General features: G+C 61.1%; 1 protein-coding gene across 2 annotated transcripts in view; it reads right to left on the bottom strand.

The window, feature by feature from the left end:
- COL5A1 (collagen type V alpha 1 chain) overlaps positions 1-16713 on the bottom strand; it is a 139281-nt gene that overhangs the window by 97816 nt on the left and 24752 nt on the right. For both annotated transcript variants that reach the window (XM_027966118.2, XM_027966117.2), the window contains exons 2-4: positions 7436-7603; positions 1690-1903; positions 474-636 (exon numbers count right to left, since the gene is read on the bottom strand). In XM_027966118.2, coding sequence (XP_027821919.2) covers positions 474-636; positions 1690-1903; positions 7436-7603 — 545 coding nt within the window. The remainder of the gene's footprint in view (positions 1-473; positions 637-1689; positions 1904-7435; positions 7604-16713) is intronic.

Raw genomic sequence — 16713 nt, forward strand, 5'->3', positions numbered from 1 at the left:
CCGACGCCAGGCCGCGATCAAGACCGACGTGCGTCAAGCGCTTGCTGGGAGCGGGCAGCGGCGCTTTACTGCATCCAACCCCCCATAAGATTTCCCACAGCCTATAAAGAAGCTGCACGCACGCTCCCCTTCACAAGTGCAGACACTGAGGTGAAACGTCACAGCAACCTGCCCAAGGCCGGAAGCCCCGCCCCCTCGGGCCTGCACCGTGACCAGGCCCCATGACCCTCTCATAGCTGCGCACGCGGCCCCAGTAGGAGCCTGCAGAGAGACAAGACCAGAACCGCATCCTCGCCAGGCGCTCAAAGCCCAGGGGCTCGTCCAACCGCCTGCCCGTCTCCCCAGGCAGACATCAGTCCCGCCCTTAATAGAAGCGGGACGGTCAGCACACACTCCCCCCGCAGCGGAGCACGGGATACCGGCCACAGCGGCTTGTGTCCTAGGGGTGTGGGATGGCCCGACCCCCTGCTGACCTCAAACACTTCTTCATCCAGAATCCGGGTGCCGAATACAACGATGCCGTTGACGTCTATCACAGGGTGTTCACTGCGGTCCAGGAACTTGGTCGTCTTCTTTTTACAGTCCAGGATCAAGGTGACATTCTTCTTGTGGATGCTGAGAGCGATTCTGTGCCACCTGCAAAGAAACAGCCAGCCGGAGCAGGTGACGGGGGGGCCGGGTGTCACCAAGTACCACGCCGAGCGTCCCTGCCGAAAGTCCCCGGAGATGCAGGAGGAAACCTGTTCTCTGCAGAGTCACTCAGAGCCGAGCTGCTGCGGCCAGACAGGCGTGGGCGCGGGTCCACACCACGCACCACGGGAGATCCCCTGCACTCAAGTCAGGCCTCTCGTCTCTAGGATGAGGTCAGCTGTCTGGCCTGGGGCGCAGCCCTGAAACCTGGCTCCGGTCAAGGGCAGGGAAGCCCTGTAGCACTCCCCTAAGTAGCAGCCCAAGCCCCAAACGCAAATGCAGGCTGTGGGGAAACCGAGTCTGTTGGGAGATGGGGGGACGGATGGACCTACTTGAGGCTGTCAGTGAGAAACGCAGGACTCACATCCTGAGTTCTTGAAGGATCGCGGCATGTGGCCTCAGACGTGTGGGCCACAAAATGAGTGATCTCAAACTACCAGGGTTTAGGGAGGTACCCAACAGAGAGTTCTGGAAAAACCTGACTCTCCTTTTTCAGTCACTCTCCCATCCCTATCTGCATCCCTGCGTGCGTGCCAAGTCGCTTCAGTCGTGTCCAGCTCTTTGCAGTCCTATCGACTGTCCCCTGCCAGACTCCTCTGTCCACGGGACTCTCCAGGGACGAGTCCTGCAGCGGGGTGCTGTGCCCTCCTGTGTCTGCCTCCTTAAGGATGTCGCGAATCCTCTCCGGAAGAGGTTGGGTGTACCTACACAGTCTCCCGTGTCCCTGCAGACACTCACAGGCTAGCGTTTGATCCTGTTTAGTGCGCTTCACTAAAGGAGACCCAGGGAGAGGAAAGGTCTCCAGAGCCACAGAGGATGCGGCCAGACGGAGACCAGTCCCGGACTCCAAGCCCGATGCGCTCTCTGACCCGCGGGCATGCTGACTCCGTCCTGCTCCAAATCACATCCTGCTGCTAGGTCCCTAGCTCCCGGGGGCTTTAGGTGACCCACCCGACCCACCAGCAGGGGAGGGAGGGGTTGCCGAGCGGTGCCACTTACTTGCCATCCGACAGGTTGATGCCTCTGAAGAGGGGGTAGTCCTCTGGCCCCGGCTTCCCCGTGTGGTCCTCGTAGAGGAAGACCGGGGAGCGTCCCATCTCCAGGCCGATCTGCTGGATGCCCTGCTCGTTATAGATGGAGACCAGGAAGGCCTGGCTGCCTTTCTTGGCTTTCACAGTGGTTAGGATGGAGAAGTCCTCAGGAAACGCAGATGCTGGAGCGGAGGACAGCGGTTAGGAGGCAGCTGGGACGCCCTCAACCCTACCCAGCCGCAGCTCTCTGCAAACAAACCAGCTCAGGGACCTGGAAGCCTCTGCTGGGGACGGTACACAGACACTGGCTTCCCATCTGCCCCTGGATCAGACCGTTCCTGCAACCCTTCCTGAGCCCCACGTGGCGAAACCCAGCCCTTCCGAGGCCCAGTCCAAAAAGAAGCCCGACTGCTCCTTCCAACTGTGAGCCTTCAGTCCTATCTTCTCACTTCCCAAACCTCAATGCAACTGTGTCTAAATCCTTAGAACTTTCTAGAACATGAGCTTCCTCTGGGCAGGTGCTGTTCCAGGTCCACCTCTGACCCTCGGCAGGGCCTAAGGCTGAACCTAGCAGAGTGTGTCTCATTCCACACCCTTTGGAGGGTGGGCGGAGAGAGAAGAGGGGAAGGAAGGCAGGAGGCTGGGGATTACCGCTCGAATGGCAGACAGTTCCTGGCTGACATGTGAATCAGAGAAAAGGCAAAATAAATCAGAAGACGGAACCCCGGCCCTGGTGTGTTGATGGGGGGAGATTTCCTTACAGCACAGGCCAGACCCTGGCTGGCCCTGCCCTGCTGGCCCCAGAGTCCTGCACACACACACCCTTCACACCCTGCATCGCGGACGGGACAGGGACCTGGCCCCTCCTCCCGTCCGTCCTGGCGGTGGGATCAGTGGTGCTCTCTCTGCCTGCTCTGCAGTTCCCTGAGAGCCGGGGCCTGGGGCGGGGCCAGGAAGGCTCAGCGCAAGTCAGCATGCTTCTCAGAACCAGGGCACGGAGTGGGCCCAGTGAAGTGTCAGCAGGGACTCCAGCCCGGGAAGGACAAGGCCCTGAGGCTGACACCACCTCCCACCCAGCGCGCCATGGAGGGCTGGAGCCGGCCCCGGCCCTGGGTAAGGACAGAGCCCCTCACTGACCCACCCCTCCTCTAGAACTATCACAAGGTCAACCAGAAGGCCCGGGTGCCTGAGCTGGGATCAGTGAGGAGGGCCTCCCTGGTGGCTCAGATGCAAAGGATCTGCCTGCAACTCGGGAGACCCAGGTTCAATCCTTGGGTCAGGAAGATCCCCTGGAGGAGGGCATGGCAACCCAAACCAGTATTGTTTCCTGGAGAATCCCATGGACGGAGGAGCCTGGTGGGCTACAGTCCAGGGTGTTGCAGAGTCAGAAGGGACTGAGCGACTGGCATGCCCACGTCCAGTGAGGAAGCTGTCCGTGGGCGCCCTCTGCCCCACAGCCGGGCAACTGGCCTCTGCTTCGGGCCCCTGCGGGGGAGCCCGGCCAATGCCCTGCTGGGGGAAAGGGGGCTGCCAAGCAGATCCCCGCCCCCGCGGCCCCCGGAGGACCCGGGGTGGAGGGGTCTCTCTAGGGGGAGGATAAGAAGGGTCATGGCAGCTTCAGGCCCTGAAACCAAACCCCAAAGGCCAACAGAGCTGAGTGAGCTCTCAAGGCCGGGATGGGGGGCAGGTGGAGACGGCCATCCCACGGGCGCCAAAGCTTGGACTGAGGTGCGGATGCAGGAAGGCGTGTGGCTCGCAGCCCAGGGTCAGGTCCCCTTGTTGAGGAGCTGCCAGTTGGGGTCTGCTCGCTGTGCTCAGCGCCGTGGCCCCACCTACCCCCAGGCGGGCAGAGAGGGGGTGGGTTTGGCCGGTAGTGCAGGCAGAGGCTTCAGGTAGGGTCTGATGAAGGGGCAGGTATGCAGGGAGCATCTGGGCACCACCACACCCAGCCAGGGTCGCCAGGTCCGAGGGGAGGGGTGTGGTCAGCACAGTCACCTGGGGGAAGGCTGGCTTCATTACGGCGCAGACTCAGGCTGCCCTGTGTGCACGAGAAGCCGTTTGAAAAGAGCTCTGTGGAGGCCACTACCATCACCAGTGTCTCCCCACACTGTCCTCCAAATGTGAGACGTGCTGCGGGGCCAGAAACCCCGGCCTGCAAGAACCGCCGTGGGCGGGGGGGTGCAGCGGCTGCACGCAGGCCCCGGGCGAGACCCCAGCCGGCACCTCGGCAGGCCCTTTGGTCCCCGAGCGTGAGCGGACACTGAAAGGCCCGGGGTAGCATCTGACCCCAAGCATCTCAGAGGTCCCTGCTCACATCCAGGACGGACAACAGTCACCCTCGGACGCCGTGACCCCTGCTCTCATCTCAAAGGTCGCCCTGTGTCCACCCCGTGGTGACCCCACGCCACTGACATCACCCTCCTGCCTCAGGTAGAGAGAAGCCTGGAAACAGGAGGACCCCTCCTCCATCATCAGGGCACGCAGCCCAGGACCACGGACGCCTGCACTACCAGCTCATTAAGATGCTGGCTAACAATGCTGAAATCACTTCCATAACACGTGTTCTCAGCTCAGATAACCGGAAAGGATGAACTACATCTAACATTCATCCCTCTCCTGGCAAAATAACAATGGGTGTATTGTCACTTCAGAGACGGTCCATTCTCATCTCCGCGTGAGCAGGACGCTGGCCTGCTTCGTGATCTGCGTCAGGGAGAAGCTCGCCTTCTGCCCAGCACTTCACGTTTTATCCTCAGGGAAGAGCCGAAACTGAGCAGCAGTCTTGGTGAGGGGCCCCTGACTCCCTTAGACCATCTCCTGTTCACTCGGGCTGACACCCAAAGGCACTGCAACAGTCTGGGTAGACCATGGGAGCTCAATAAATGCACGTGCCATTAAACTGAACCCTACTGGGCCAACAGTGGCTGGGCCAACAGTTTCACATTCTGGTGGACACAGGCTGATTCTGGAGCCCCAGCCCGTCATGACGGTGGCGGTGGCGGAGGGGACGTCATTATGCCCGGCCCCCCTGCTCAGATCCCAGGCAGGGAGAGAGTCTCGGGGTCCCCGAGGTGGCCAGAGGGAGGCTGAAATGGGGAGCGGTCCCCACGCCCGGGCACGATCAAGGGCAGGCTGCCCTGTCTGGATGTCTTCAGAGGAGGCAGCTAGACCTGGGCAAAGGCAGCCGGCCAGTGGCTCAGGGGACACAGGGGCGCCCCACCAGTGGCCAGACAGCCCCCCGGGACACACCTGCCTGCTGCACTCCAGGCGGGCCCGTGACAGCTTCTAGCAGGGTCTCAGGCCGGCTTTACCTTGACGGGATGTCCCTCTGCCGCCCACTACAGGTGGTGGGGGCAACAAGGCCCAGGAACCCCCGGCCCACCGCCCGGCAAACTGGGCAGCCCTCTCTGGTTGGTTGGTGGCACCCACTCCCCACACAGACCACCGCCCTTGGATCTGATTCAGTCCCTGTGGCTCCGTCCAGACGGGGTCAGGAGACCCAGCACCACCTCGTACAGTCACACTCTTGGTCCTGCCAATTCAGAACCCAGACTACAGGCTGCAAGCAAGACCAGAAAATCCTTCTCAGATCAGGGAGGAATGCTAGCGCCCTCTTCGCCAGCAAGAGCAGAGAACACCACGCTGCTGCTCTTCGCCACTGGGAAGGGGGCTGGGCCTCTGAAGAAGCTGGCCTGTGGCCCCCGACGTCCCGGGAGATGGCCTGGACGAAGGTGGGGGCACAGCGCTGGAGGACAGGTGAGTGGGCAAGGCTGGTGTGGGCGGCTCTGGAGGGTAACGGGCGTCGGGGCTGGGGAAGCGGGACAGGGCTCCACAGAGGCCCCGAGCCTCATCCGAGAGAGGCTCTGAGAGAAAAAAGGACAGGGAGGCTGGGCGTGGTCATCACCCCCGGACTGCAGAAAAGACCCCAGGAAACGTCCGCTTAAACCATCCCGGAGGAGCGGCCAGTTCCACCTGGCGTTAAGGAGGCAATCGTTACATATGGACCCATTCGACTCCTTGAGCGAATTATGGCTCAGAGGCCCTGTAATAGCCCTTTAAACTCTTTCAGCATCTAATGAAGAGGCTAATTGGAGAGCCCGGGGAAAATGTGGGCTTAAAAGAAATTCCCTGTCTGCTGTTCCGGAGTTCATACCGGATCTCCAGTAACCGGCCCGTATCCTGAGACCCTCTGACGTCACTCGCCACAAGATAACATGGGGGGGGGGGCTTGGATAAAGGACACCAACCCCGGTGAGCTGGCTGTGACCCGGAATTGGGCGGCAGGGGTCAGATCAAACTACCTGCCAGCAAAGTGACTACAGACGGCCTCGGGGTAGGACACCGCGTGAGATGACCACGCCACGCACACGCCGCGCAGTGGACGTCCGTCCCAGAGCCCGGGCACGAGGGTGCAGGGCCAGCAGCGCTCCCAAGACACCCTCGCCCCAGCCCCTCAGCCCCCCGGCAGAGGAGCTCTAAACTGGGGGCTCGGGGCAGGACAGCAGGCAGCCTCTGGGTGATTCAGAACACGCTGGCCCCAAGGGATAAGAAAGACTCTCTGGGCGTGAAACCCAGTGACATCCCTGAGCTTCTTTGTGGCGAGTGACCCGTAGGGCCCTGGTGAGCCCCGTCTGCAGTGATGGTCAGACACTCTAGAGTGGGGGGCGTCTGGCACCCCAAGGTGGTCAAGGGGGGCTCCATAAGACACAGTGAAGGGCCTTGTGGCCCCTGAAGGAGCTCACCGGCCCAAATGCCATTTCTAGAAAGAGCAGACTCAGCCTCTCTCGCAGAGAGAAACTCTTAAGAGTCCCTGTGGATTTAAAGAGAGGCTGAGGAAACACCGGCGTGAAGCAGACGGTGAAGAGTGAAAGGGCCAGAGGAATCACACACAGCCCAGAAAGGGCACATCCTTCTGGAACCCTGCGGGCACGCGGCTGACAGACCCCACTGCCGGCCTAAGGATGCCCGACTGGAGGGTCAGCGAGCGAGGCAGGCCGTTGCCGGAAAGGTTAGCTCACGCTTCTGAGGATTACGGAACATCTCCGGGCTGAGCGCATCCGCCCGGCGTCCCAGGGCCCTCTCTGATCTCAACCGGGAGGAAGAGCTCCACTGAAGTGGGGGGAGAGGTTATCAGTCACGGGCCTGGTCAGCCAGTCCAGACGGCCCCGAGGCCAGCGGGGAGCTGCCTACCAGCAACCATCGCTCTGGCTCCGGGCTCGTAATTAGAAGCAGCGATGTGACACTTGGCAATCGATTCTCATTAAAAGCCTGCACTCTCTTGCTGGGAGCTCTGATGTTTGATGCGTGTGCCTCTTAATGTCCTCACCCCCAATTAAGCTTCAGTCTGGAAGTGTTTCCTTTCTCGTGACCCTAGGTTTCTTAACCCCGCACCTGGGAACCGCGCTTCTCCGTGTTGCCTTTGGAGTCCCGGCCTCCCGCCCCCTGCTGGAGAGACACCTGCTTGGAGACGCAGTGCAAACAGACGCGGCCCCGCTCCCACCTTTGGGTGTGGACGGCGACCGTAGCTAGACGTGCGCTTTCACTATCCTGACGTCAAATCCGGCTCCTTCCTGGAAAACCAAGCACGCTTCTCCCTCCGTCAGGCGTTCCTCCCCGCCTCCCCGCCACTCCGGTTGCGAGCTCCCGGATCTGCTGCCTGGCTAGGGGCGAGAAGCGGAGCCACACCCCCGCCAGGCATACACGCCGTCTCTTACCAGGGTACAGCTGCTTGGTGGGCGCGCTGAGCTGGGCATCTTTCGTGACTCTGTAGGCGACATCCGGGCCTTTGGAAGATCGCCGCGCTGCACAGAAGCCTGTGGTCTTGGTTATTCCATCAGGCAGGTTGTGAAAATCTAGAACCTTCAGGAGATCTGCTGGCTGAGCTGAAAGGACAAAGGCGAGGTGACGAGTTAGCCACGGGCAGGAAGGGCGCACCCGGGCGTGCAGATGAGCTGGAAACCAACCCTCAGAAACCCCCTCCTTCCGCCCGCTCCAGGACCACCTCTGACCCTCAGAAGAGGCTGAGGGATCAGCTCAGAAATCAGGTGCTCTCGGGGGCAGGACACCCCACTTTGCGGAAATGCACATGGCCAGCTCCCATCCTGGTCCCTGCAGGCAGCCACCGCAAGGTGTGAACCCTCTCTTACTCGGCGGCACTCAACGTTGCTCTTTTTCCCCCCAAGTACCGCACCAGCCCCGGGCTCCCAGACCCCTCTTCTCACTAGCGTCACAAGAAACCCACCCCAAACAGAAGCTGAAAGGCGGCGTTGGCTCCCACGGCTGATGCAAGCGGCTTCACCCAGGGTGGTCTTACGAAATGGGAGTGATTGACGGCCCGTGACGTCCCTTACGCAACTGCCGACGGCGGGCCCCGCCCCCGGGTGCGGCTGAGGACAGCGGGCAGGCTCCTGGCACATCTCATGCCCCATCTTTGCCCGACTGAAGTGCAGTTTTCCCATAACCTTTTGCACAAACAGTCAGTCTCCATTTGCTCCCAGAAGACCCACGCCTACAGGGCGAGACAGCACCCAAATAAGAGCAACGGAGGGCGGGCCCCTGCACCCCTTCCGGAAAGTTCGCGACCTCCCTCCCCTGCTGCACAGGACTGAGCGGCCCCTAGGACGGTGGAGACGCTCCTGGTGATAAGGATGGCTCCGCGCCTGCGCACTGCAACCCACCTCACAAAGACCCCAGACCTCCAGGTGGCGAGGGCCACAGGCTTGGGATCCACACGGCCCCCGCCCTACACAAGGCCTTGAATGGACAGTGCAACTCGTGTTACTACAGACAAGAGGCCCTGGGAGTCCAGGCGGAGGAAGTGAACTCAAATTCAGAGTCAGCGCGAAGGTCACGGTGTGTGCGGCCGGGGCGCCGCCCTGGGCTTCTGGGGAACCTGGTGTCCAGCAGCCGCCTGTCCGCGTGGGTGTGGGCGGGGCTGCCACGCCCCCTCCTCCTGGACACCTGGGTCTCCCTGGCCAATCAGAGCGCAGCACCACCCTGTCCCGGGTGTGACTGGGCCAGGCCGAGGAGTCTATACTGGGGCCTCTTCCTCTCCGCTCTGCGGGCTTCACACTTGGGTGATGAGCCTGCAGCCCCAGATGGCCTTCCCCTGGGCGTGGGAGGAGGGCCTGCCTACGGATGTGGACAGATTTCTGCTGTGCAGTTCGGGCTCCTGGATCAAGCTGTACCTGAAGAAGACTTGTCTACACAAACATCACGTGTGTGCCAGTCTGGGTTGGACGCTGACACTTGCTGCTAAAAGGCCACACTCACTTCTGGGTGTAACAGCGGGGCTGACGCAAACATGCCCCTGAGGTCTCTGGGCCTCCCCAGCTCACTGGCTCTCCTCCCCAGAGGGTCCTTACATGCCTGAGACTCGCTCAAGAGGCAAGTTTCCCCTTTTTAACTGGGGTGGAAGCTGTGGAGGGGAGAAAGGACCATCAAGGCTGGTTTCTCCCCCACCGAGTTCTGAGCCGTCCTGCAGCTAGCTGCTACGTGTGGAGCCCAGCACAGCCATCGGGGACGGTGGCGGGGGCTCCAGGCAGCCTCGCTGCTGGTCCGGGCAAGTCCCTAACAAGAGAACCGCCCAGACGGAGCCTACAAGGGGAGCGGGAGCGGGCAGGGCATTCAGGGCAGGTGTGCTAGACAGTGCCCAGAGGCAGGTGCAGACGATGCCCTGCAGACCACCCCCTGTGAGGGACTGGGGGTCGGGGGAGGTGGCAGGCTGGGGAGGTTCCCATCACCAAGTACGCCACCCCAACCCGTCCACCGTGCCCTGCAAGGCACCGTGCTACCCCGATTCCGCAGATCTGACGGACCCTGTCCCCGCAGCGTCATTTCTACAGCTCGGCTTTGCCACAGACCTCTGTCCCTTTAATCGGGGGACCAGAAAATGGGGAGATGAGATTCTCCACCCCTGCAGAGGGAGGGACATGGTGGGGACCCAAGATACCCTGGTCCAGGCGGGCGTCCACCGTGAAGAGAGTGTGTCTACCCCACACGTAGGGTCGGCCCCCCACGGGGCTCCCCAGCATCTGTCCACTTGACCCCAGATGCAGAGCCAGGCTGGCCAGGCGTGGGTGCCTGGCACAGCCCTGGCCTGGCCTCGGCCCGCGGGAAGACACGGCCGTGCCAGTCTCTGGCTCACCTGCCCCAAGATGCAGCTGAGCCCTGGCTCATCTCTGAGTCTCGGCTCCAAGGTCGGCCGCGGCCAGGAGGCATCGCAGACCCAGGCTGGTGCCGGGACTCACACCCCGAGAGCCACGATGATGGTCTTCCCAGATGCACGGGCTCTCAAGCCTGCCTCTTTCACAGCCGGCGGGGAAAACGGTTTTCCAGAGGCCTTCCGGTCCGTGTTTGCGGACCTCTGTTGCGACATGCTGAAAAAGCCGCCCCTCTGGCTTGTGCCAGAGCTCAGCAAGCATTTTCTCACTGTCTCAAAGGTGTGGCGAGGCGCTAGAGACTCCAGTAGGACCGTCCCCCCGCACTCTTCTCCCCACTGAGGCCAAAGCCCCCTCTCTACCCAGCAGCCTCAGCATCCTTAGCAGGGCGAGAGTTCTGCTGGGAGGCAGTGCCACCTCTGGGGACAAATGGGCGTGGGCTCAAGTCCAGCATCACCCACTGGGGAGATGATCTCGGGGCCTCTGCCTCTCTTGAGGCCAACGAGGAAAGCAACAGCAGCAAGGAGCCCAGCCCAGTTCCAGGGACCTGGGCGCTCCACACCAAGAGCCCTCCTCCCGGCTCCCGCCTCTGAGCAGAGAACGTCCCGGGGGCTGACATCACCAGGCGTCCGACAGGTCAGGAAAGACAGAAAAGGAACTGGCTGTGCGGCCTGACCAGGGAACCCTCCGCGCCCGAGAACCAGGAGTGATGCCCACGGGGCAGCTCCACGACTCTGGGGAGGCAGAGCCGGGTGGCTTCCTCGTCACCCCGGCCGTGGTCGCTCACACGGGCGGGCGCTTCTGATCTGCTCCTGCTCCATGGGGCCTGGGGGCTAAAAACTACATTTCCCAGACCCCTCTGGGGGAAGGGCTCAGGATGCAAATTCCGTTCCACACTCAGAGGGGAGCTGGAATGTGAGAAACCTTTCCGCAGAGTCTGAGCCTGCGTGCTAGGACCTGCGGCCAGGTTGTGGGGACCACCAACACTGGCAACAGTGACTTCCTGACGTCTGGGCTCCACTCACTCCGGTGGCGTGCCCGTGACCGGGGGCCTGGGGACGCCCCCACCCCAGCTCTGCTAGCGGCTGTGCAAGCCCCGGATTCTCGCACTCAGCCTCTCTCCTCTACAACAGCCCGCCCGCTTCCTGCTTGTGCACTGAGCCTGCCTGAGACCCGCACGCACACAGCCAGGCGTTCTGGCCCCAGAGCTGTCCAGGAATAGAAGCGGGAGAGGTCAGTTTTAAGGCAGAAAGGAGGAACCTGAGAAAGAATTTGGAAACAGAGTTGAGTTCCACTTGCCCTAGGCCAGAAAGGCAGCATGCTGCTGCTGCTGCTAAGTCACTTCAGTCGTGTCCGACTCTGTGCGACCCCATAGACGGCAGCCTACCAGGCTCCCTCATCCCTGGGATTCTCCAGGCAAGAACACTTGAGTGGGTTGCCATTTCCTTCTCCAACGCGTGAAAGTGAAGTTGCTCAGTTGTGTCCAACCCTCAGCAACCCCATGGACTGCAGCCCACCAGGCTCCTCCGTCCAGGGGATTTTCCAGGCAAGAGGACTGGAGTGGGGTGCCATTGCCTTCGTAACAGCCCTGAAAAGCAGTGCCACAAAGGAGGAGCTCAAATACAGACGTGCAGCTGCACACACCACACATCAGCTACAGGCGTGTGTGTGTATGTGCGTGCACAGGATGGACGGACGGATGGGTGGATGGGTGGACAGATGGATGGATGGGTGGGTGGATAGATGGATGGATGGACAGATGGATGGATGGGTGGGTGGATAGATGGACGGACAGATGGGTGGATGGATGGACAGATGGATGGATGGGTGGGTGGATAGATGGATGGATGGACAGATGGATGGATGGGTGGGTGAATAGATGGATGGATGGATGGATGGATGGATGGATGGGTGGACAGATGGATGGATGGGTAGGTGGATAGATGGATGGATGGACGGATGGATGGATGGGTGGATGGATAGATGGATGGATGGATGGACGGATGGATGGACAGATGGATGGACGGATGGATGGATGAGTGAGTAGATAGATGGATGGACAGATGGTTGGATGGACAGACAGACGGATGGATGGATGAACAAGCAATCTGTGTGTGAATGGCAGAAATCAGGAGGTAGATGTCCTGAAGACAAATTTTGCAACTGGCCCACTAAGGAGTCAAACATTTCAGCAATGGCAATGTCTCCACCAATGGAGACACGAAGATGACCCCTCTGCTTCCCCCAAAAGGCACTTCCACAATCAACCCTAAAAGTCAGCTGCCTGCCAATGCAGGAGGTGTAAGAGACCCAGGTTTGATCCCTGGTCAGGAAGATCCCCTGGAGAAGGAAATGGCAGCCCACCCCAGTATTCTTGTCCGGAGAATCCCATGGACAGAGGAGCCTGGTGGGCTACAGTCCATGGGGTCACAAGAGTTGGACATGACTGAACCGACTGAGCATAGCACAGCATAGCATAGGAGCAGGCTCCCTGTCCTTCACTATCACCCGGAGCTCGCTCAAACTCATGTGCATCGAGTCGGTGATGCCATCCAACCATCTCATCCTCTGTCGTCCCCTTCTCCCGCCTTCAATCTTTCCCAGCATCGGGTCTTTTCCAGTGAGTCAGCTCTTCACATCAGGTGGCCAAAGTATTGGAGCCTCAGCTTCAGTATCAGTCCTTCCAATGAATATTCAGGGTTGATTTCCTTTAGGATGGATCTGGTTGGATCTCCTTGCTGTCCAAGGGACTCTCAAGAGTCTTCTCCAACACCACAGTTCAAAAGCATCCATTCATTGGTGCTCAGCTTTCTTTATGGTCCAGCTCTCACATCCCTAAGTGTAAAGACATCTAATTCCTTGAGTAAGGTCTGCTTCCTGGGCCCCAGGCCTCAGGCGGGCAGGGCCCAGCCTGGCGGGTCCCAGTGGGGCCCTGGCACCTGGCTGACTCTCACAGGAACTGCCGCTGAAGGGAGCACCTGCTCTGAGTCTGCAGGGCTCCTGGCAGGTCACCCAGGAGACACATCTGCCCTTCCCGCCGTCCCTGCTACCTCCCAGCTTCCACTTCCAGAAGCAAAAAGAGCCACAGCTCTCCCAAGCGGGGAGGGGGTGGGTGGCACGCAGGGGCCCCTCATCCCGGGCCGAGTGCCCCTCAGCCCTCCCCACGAGGCCCCAGCACAGAGCACGCAGCCCCAGCGAGGAGGTCAGCACAGCAGGCTGGAAAACAAGCAGGCTGCTTCAGAGGCTCCGACCGAAATACTTCTTCAATGACCCAACCCTGGGAACAAAGCAGAGGGCAGGGCCAGGGACTGGGCTGGCAGGATGCTGGCAGCCTTCGCCTCCCAGACGGTCTCCAGCAGCTGCTCACCCGGGACATCACGGGGCAGAGGCCTGGGCCCGGCGCGGGGAACCTGGGCGAGGCCATGGGCTCTGGACCTCCCACACCTCCCTTCCCGCTCATCCCTGGGTCTGCAGGCTACAACCTCCCATGCCTCGGCCTGGCACCAGGCCCACCTTCACCCCAGCCAGGCAGCAGCATCTCCGGGGGTGGCAGGTCACTGCCCTGCTCAGACCTGGGCCCACCTGGCCACCTCTCAGGCTCAGCAGAGACGACGGGGAGGACTGGAAGCAGGAAGGGCTAGACTCGAGCCCTGCACTGGGGTCTCCGGGGGAGTGGACACGAGGGGCCTGCCCGGCGGGGGTCCCCTGCGCCCGGCTCACCCCCGCCTGCCTCGCACCATCTCTGATCACCTGTCAGTCTCTGTCGCCTCATGGGGACGAGGAAAGGCCACCAATGAGCCCAGCTCAGCCCGCAGGGCTTGGCGGCGGTTGTGCTTGTCACCTGCCTCCGGTCCATTTTCCTATTTCTGAAGAAGGGCTGAGGACCCACCAGCAGGGATTCCAAGGGATTTTCACCAAAGGAGACTGTGCCACTGCCTGCCACCATCCGTGCAGACCCAACTCAGCCATCCCTGCATCCCTGGGGTGACACAGGGCTCCAGGATTTGGAGCATCGTGGACGTGACCTTGATGGCCCTGGGCAACGTGGCTTCCACCCGGAAACGGTGACAGGGAAGGGACAGTCCGTGGGGAGGCCACACTGGGCGATGGCCGCAGGAGTCTGGGCAAGGCTGGGGGAGACATTCGTTCACCTGCACCCAGCTTGGGAAGCCCAGCTGGGCCCCAAGCACCCCCAGTGCCACACAGCCTGGGCTCTCCACCCACAGCCTCCACCCCCTCAGTCACCCAGATGGCTCACCGAGGAGGCGCCTGCCTCTGCAGATGAGGACTTGAGCTGGCCACAAAATGCCCTCATCCCCAGACACCACGAGGAGGAGATGGGGCAGGGTGCTCCCTGAGACACCTCCAGAGAAACCTCTGACAAGCTCACTCTCCTTCCAGGCAGTGACTAGCAAAGAGCCCAGAGCAGAGCCCAGGAGATCAAGGTCACTCCAGGGCAGACAGGACCTGCTCATTCTAGAGGTCCAGGACCTTATGGAGAACGCTGGTGGAGAGAAGATCCTCAACCTCTGAACCGAGGGGCTGGGGAGAAGCGCAAAACCCCAGGCTATCAGAAGGATGACAGGTCAGAGGATGCCTCGCCTCTTATTTTCCACATTAAAATACCGGCCTGAGCATCAGTGGAGGAAGATTCCAGAGACACAGCCCTCTCCTCTTCACTATGTCTGTTCAAGGTACCACGTCGTAAATCCTCCCTGAAGGAGTGGATGGGTGGGTGGGTGGATGGACGGAAGGACAGGTGGATGGGTGGATGGAAGGATGGTGGATGGAGGGGTGGGTGGATGGGTGGGTGGAAGGACAGGTGGATGGGGGGGTGGGGGGTGGGTGGATGGATGATGGATGGGGGGGTGGGTGGATGGAGGGATGGAAGGATGGTGGATGGGTGGATGGAAGGATGAATGGTGGGTGGGTGGATGGTGGGTGGGGGGTGGGGGGGTGGGGGGGGGGGGTGGGGGTGGATGGGGGGGGGGGGGGGGGGTGGGGTGGGGGATGGTGGGGTGGGGTGGGGGGGTGGATGGATGGTGGGTGGGGGGGTGGGTGGATGGAAGAAGGGACAGAAGGACAGATGGCTGAGGGAAGATGACAGAAAGGACGGATGGAGCAAGACTGTGAATGTTGAAGGGACAAACGGATGAATGAGTGAGTGAATGAGGAAGGCAGGCCAGCATCTTAAAGAGTCAGTTGATACACCTCTTGAAGGTTTCAGACACTAATCCTTCACTTGTCCCTTCCCTGCCCTGGTGGCCTCACTCTCCCTCTGGGCCAGAGTCCCATGTGATGAGTGTCTTAGTCCCTGCAAACTCCTCCTCAAGCAGAGGCAAGCTGCACCCTGGCTCAGGGTCCTTGAGAAGGGCCACCCTGGGGCTCACATGTGGAGTCTGCGCAGTGTTTCAGGTCCTCCAGGGAGTCGGATGGACCTCAGAGGACTTGCAGTCCAGCCCCCACCATCGAGAAGGGCCCGGCATAGCGTGCCCGAGCTAGGACTGGAAAGAAATCCGCTCCGTGCCATCTCCCAGCCTGCGGCTCTCCCCTCTTGGCCGAAAAGTCAAGAGCTCTGAGAAGCTTCTGACAGAGCGTTGGGAGCTTTTATGGTGAAATGTCAGCTGGAACAGACACCGCTCTGCCTATAGACACAGCGTTGCCAGAGACTGGCCACAGTGGGGAGGCGACGCCCACCCTGTGCACACGTTCAGAGATGGGACCCTCTGCACCCATGGCCTCGCCCAGGCCTGGCACCCAGGGAGCCGTGCTAAGGAGGGAGGTGGGCAGTGCACAGGCGAGTTACAGGCCCACCCCAGCTGTGGACCAGAGGCCGGCCTGGCCTGCCGCGCGGGCTTCCTTCGCCCAGCGACGCCCGAGGAAGCCTGCTGCACGGCGGCCAGGGGAAGGCCCAGGCCTTCTCGACTCTCCGTGCCACCCGGGCAGAGCCCTGGCGCACGGACCTGCACGTCTGTTGCTGGCGGGTCCCTGGGAAGAGCCTGGAGTTCCTGGCCTTGTCACTGGAGTCCTCAGGACCCAGGACTAGAGACTGACGCCCACAACGGGACCAGTGCCAGCACAGCCCGCCCAGCAGCAGCTCCATCACCCGGGCCTCCCACCTCTCCTGGGAAGCTGTGAGCATCACCCAGCATTAGCAGCACTGAAAACGCTGGATTTCCAAGTTGCTTCCCTCCCTTCAGTTACGATGCCAAGTCACGGTGGTGCCCCCCGGAGATCCCTTCTCTTAGTGAAGCCCCAGGAGAACAGGAGACCCAGTGCACACGAGGGCGGGCCTGTGCCCCCTGCGTGCGGCCCCAGCTCTCCCCACAGCCTGCGCTGGATGGCAGGAGGTGGTCCTGTGGTCCTGCGATGGCCCCACTGTGAGGTCCCTGAGAAGGGGCAGCGGTAGCCTTCATCACCAAACCGGTCCATCCTAAAGGAAATCGGTCCCGAATATTCATTGGAGGGACTGATGCTGGAGCAGAAACTCCAATACTCTGGCCACCTGATGTGAAGAGCTGACTCATTTGAAAAGACCCTGATGCTGGGAAAGATTGAAGGCAGGAGGAGAAGGGGATGACAGAGGATGAGTTGGTTGGATGGCATCACCAACTTGTTGGACATGAGTTTGGGTAAACTTCGGGAGTTGGTGATGGACAGGGAGGCCTGGCGTGCTGCAGTCCACGGGGTGGCAAAGAGTCGGACACGACTGAGTGACTGAACTGAACTGAGCCTTCGTCACAGGGGAGGAGAGAGTTCAGCCCAGGGCAGACATTCAGGACAGTGAACGAAGGACAGCCAGTCAACCAGCCACTGAACAAAACCAGCCAACG

This window comes from Ovis aries, chromosome 3 (genome assembly GCF_016772045.2).
Source record: "Ovis aries strain OAR_USU_Benz2616 breed Rambouillet chromosome 3, ARS-UI_Ramb_v3.0, whole genome shotgun sequence".
Lineage (NCBI taxonomy): Eukaryota > Metazoa > Chordata > Mammalia > Artiodactyla > Bovidae > Ovis > Ovis aries.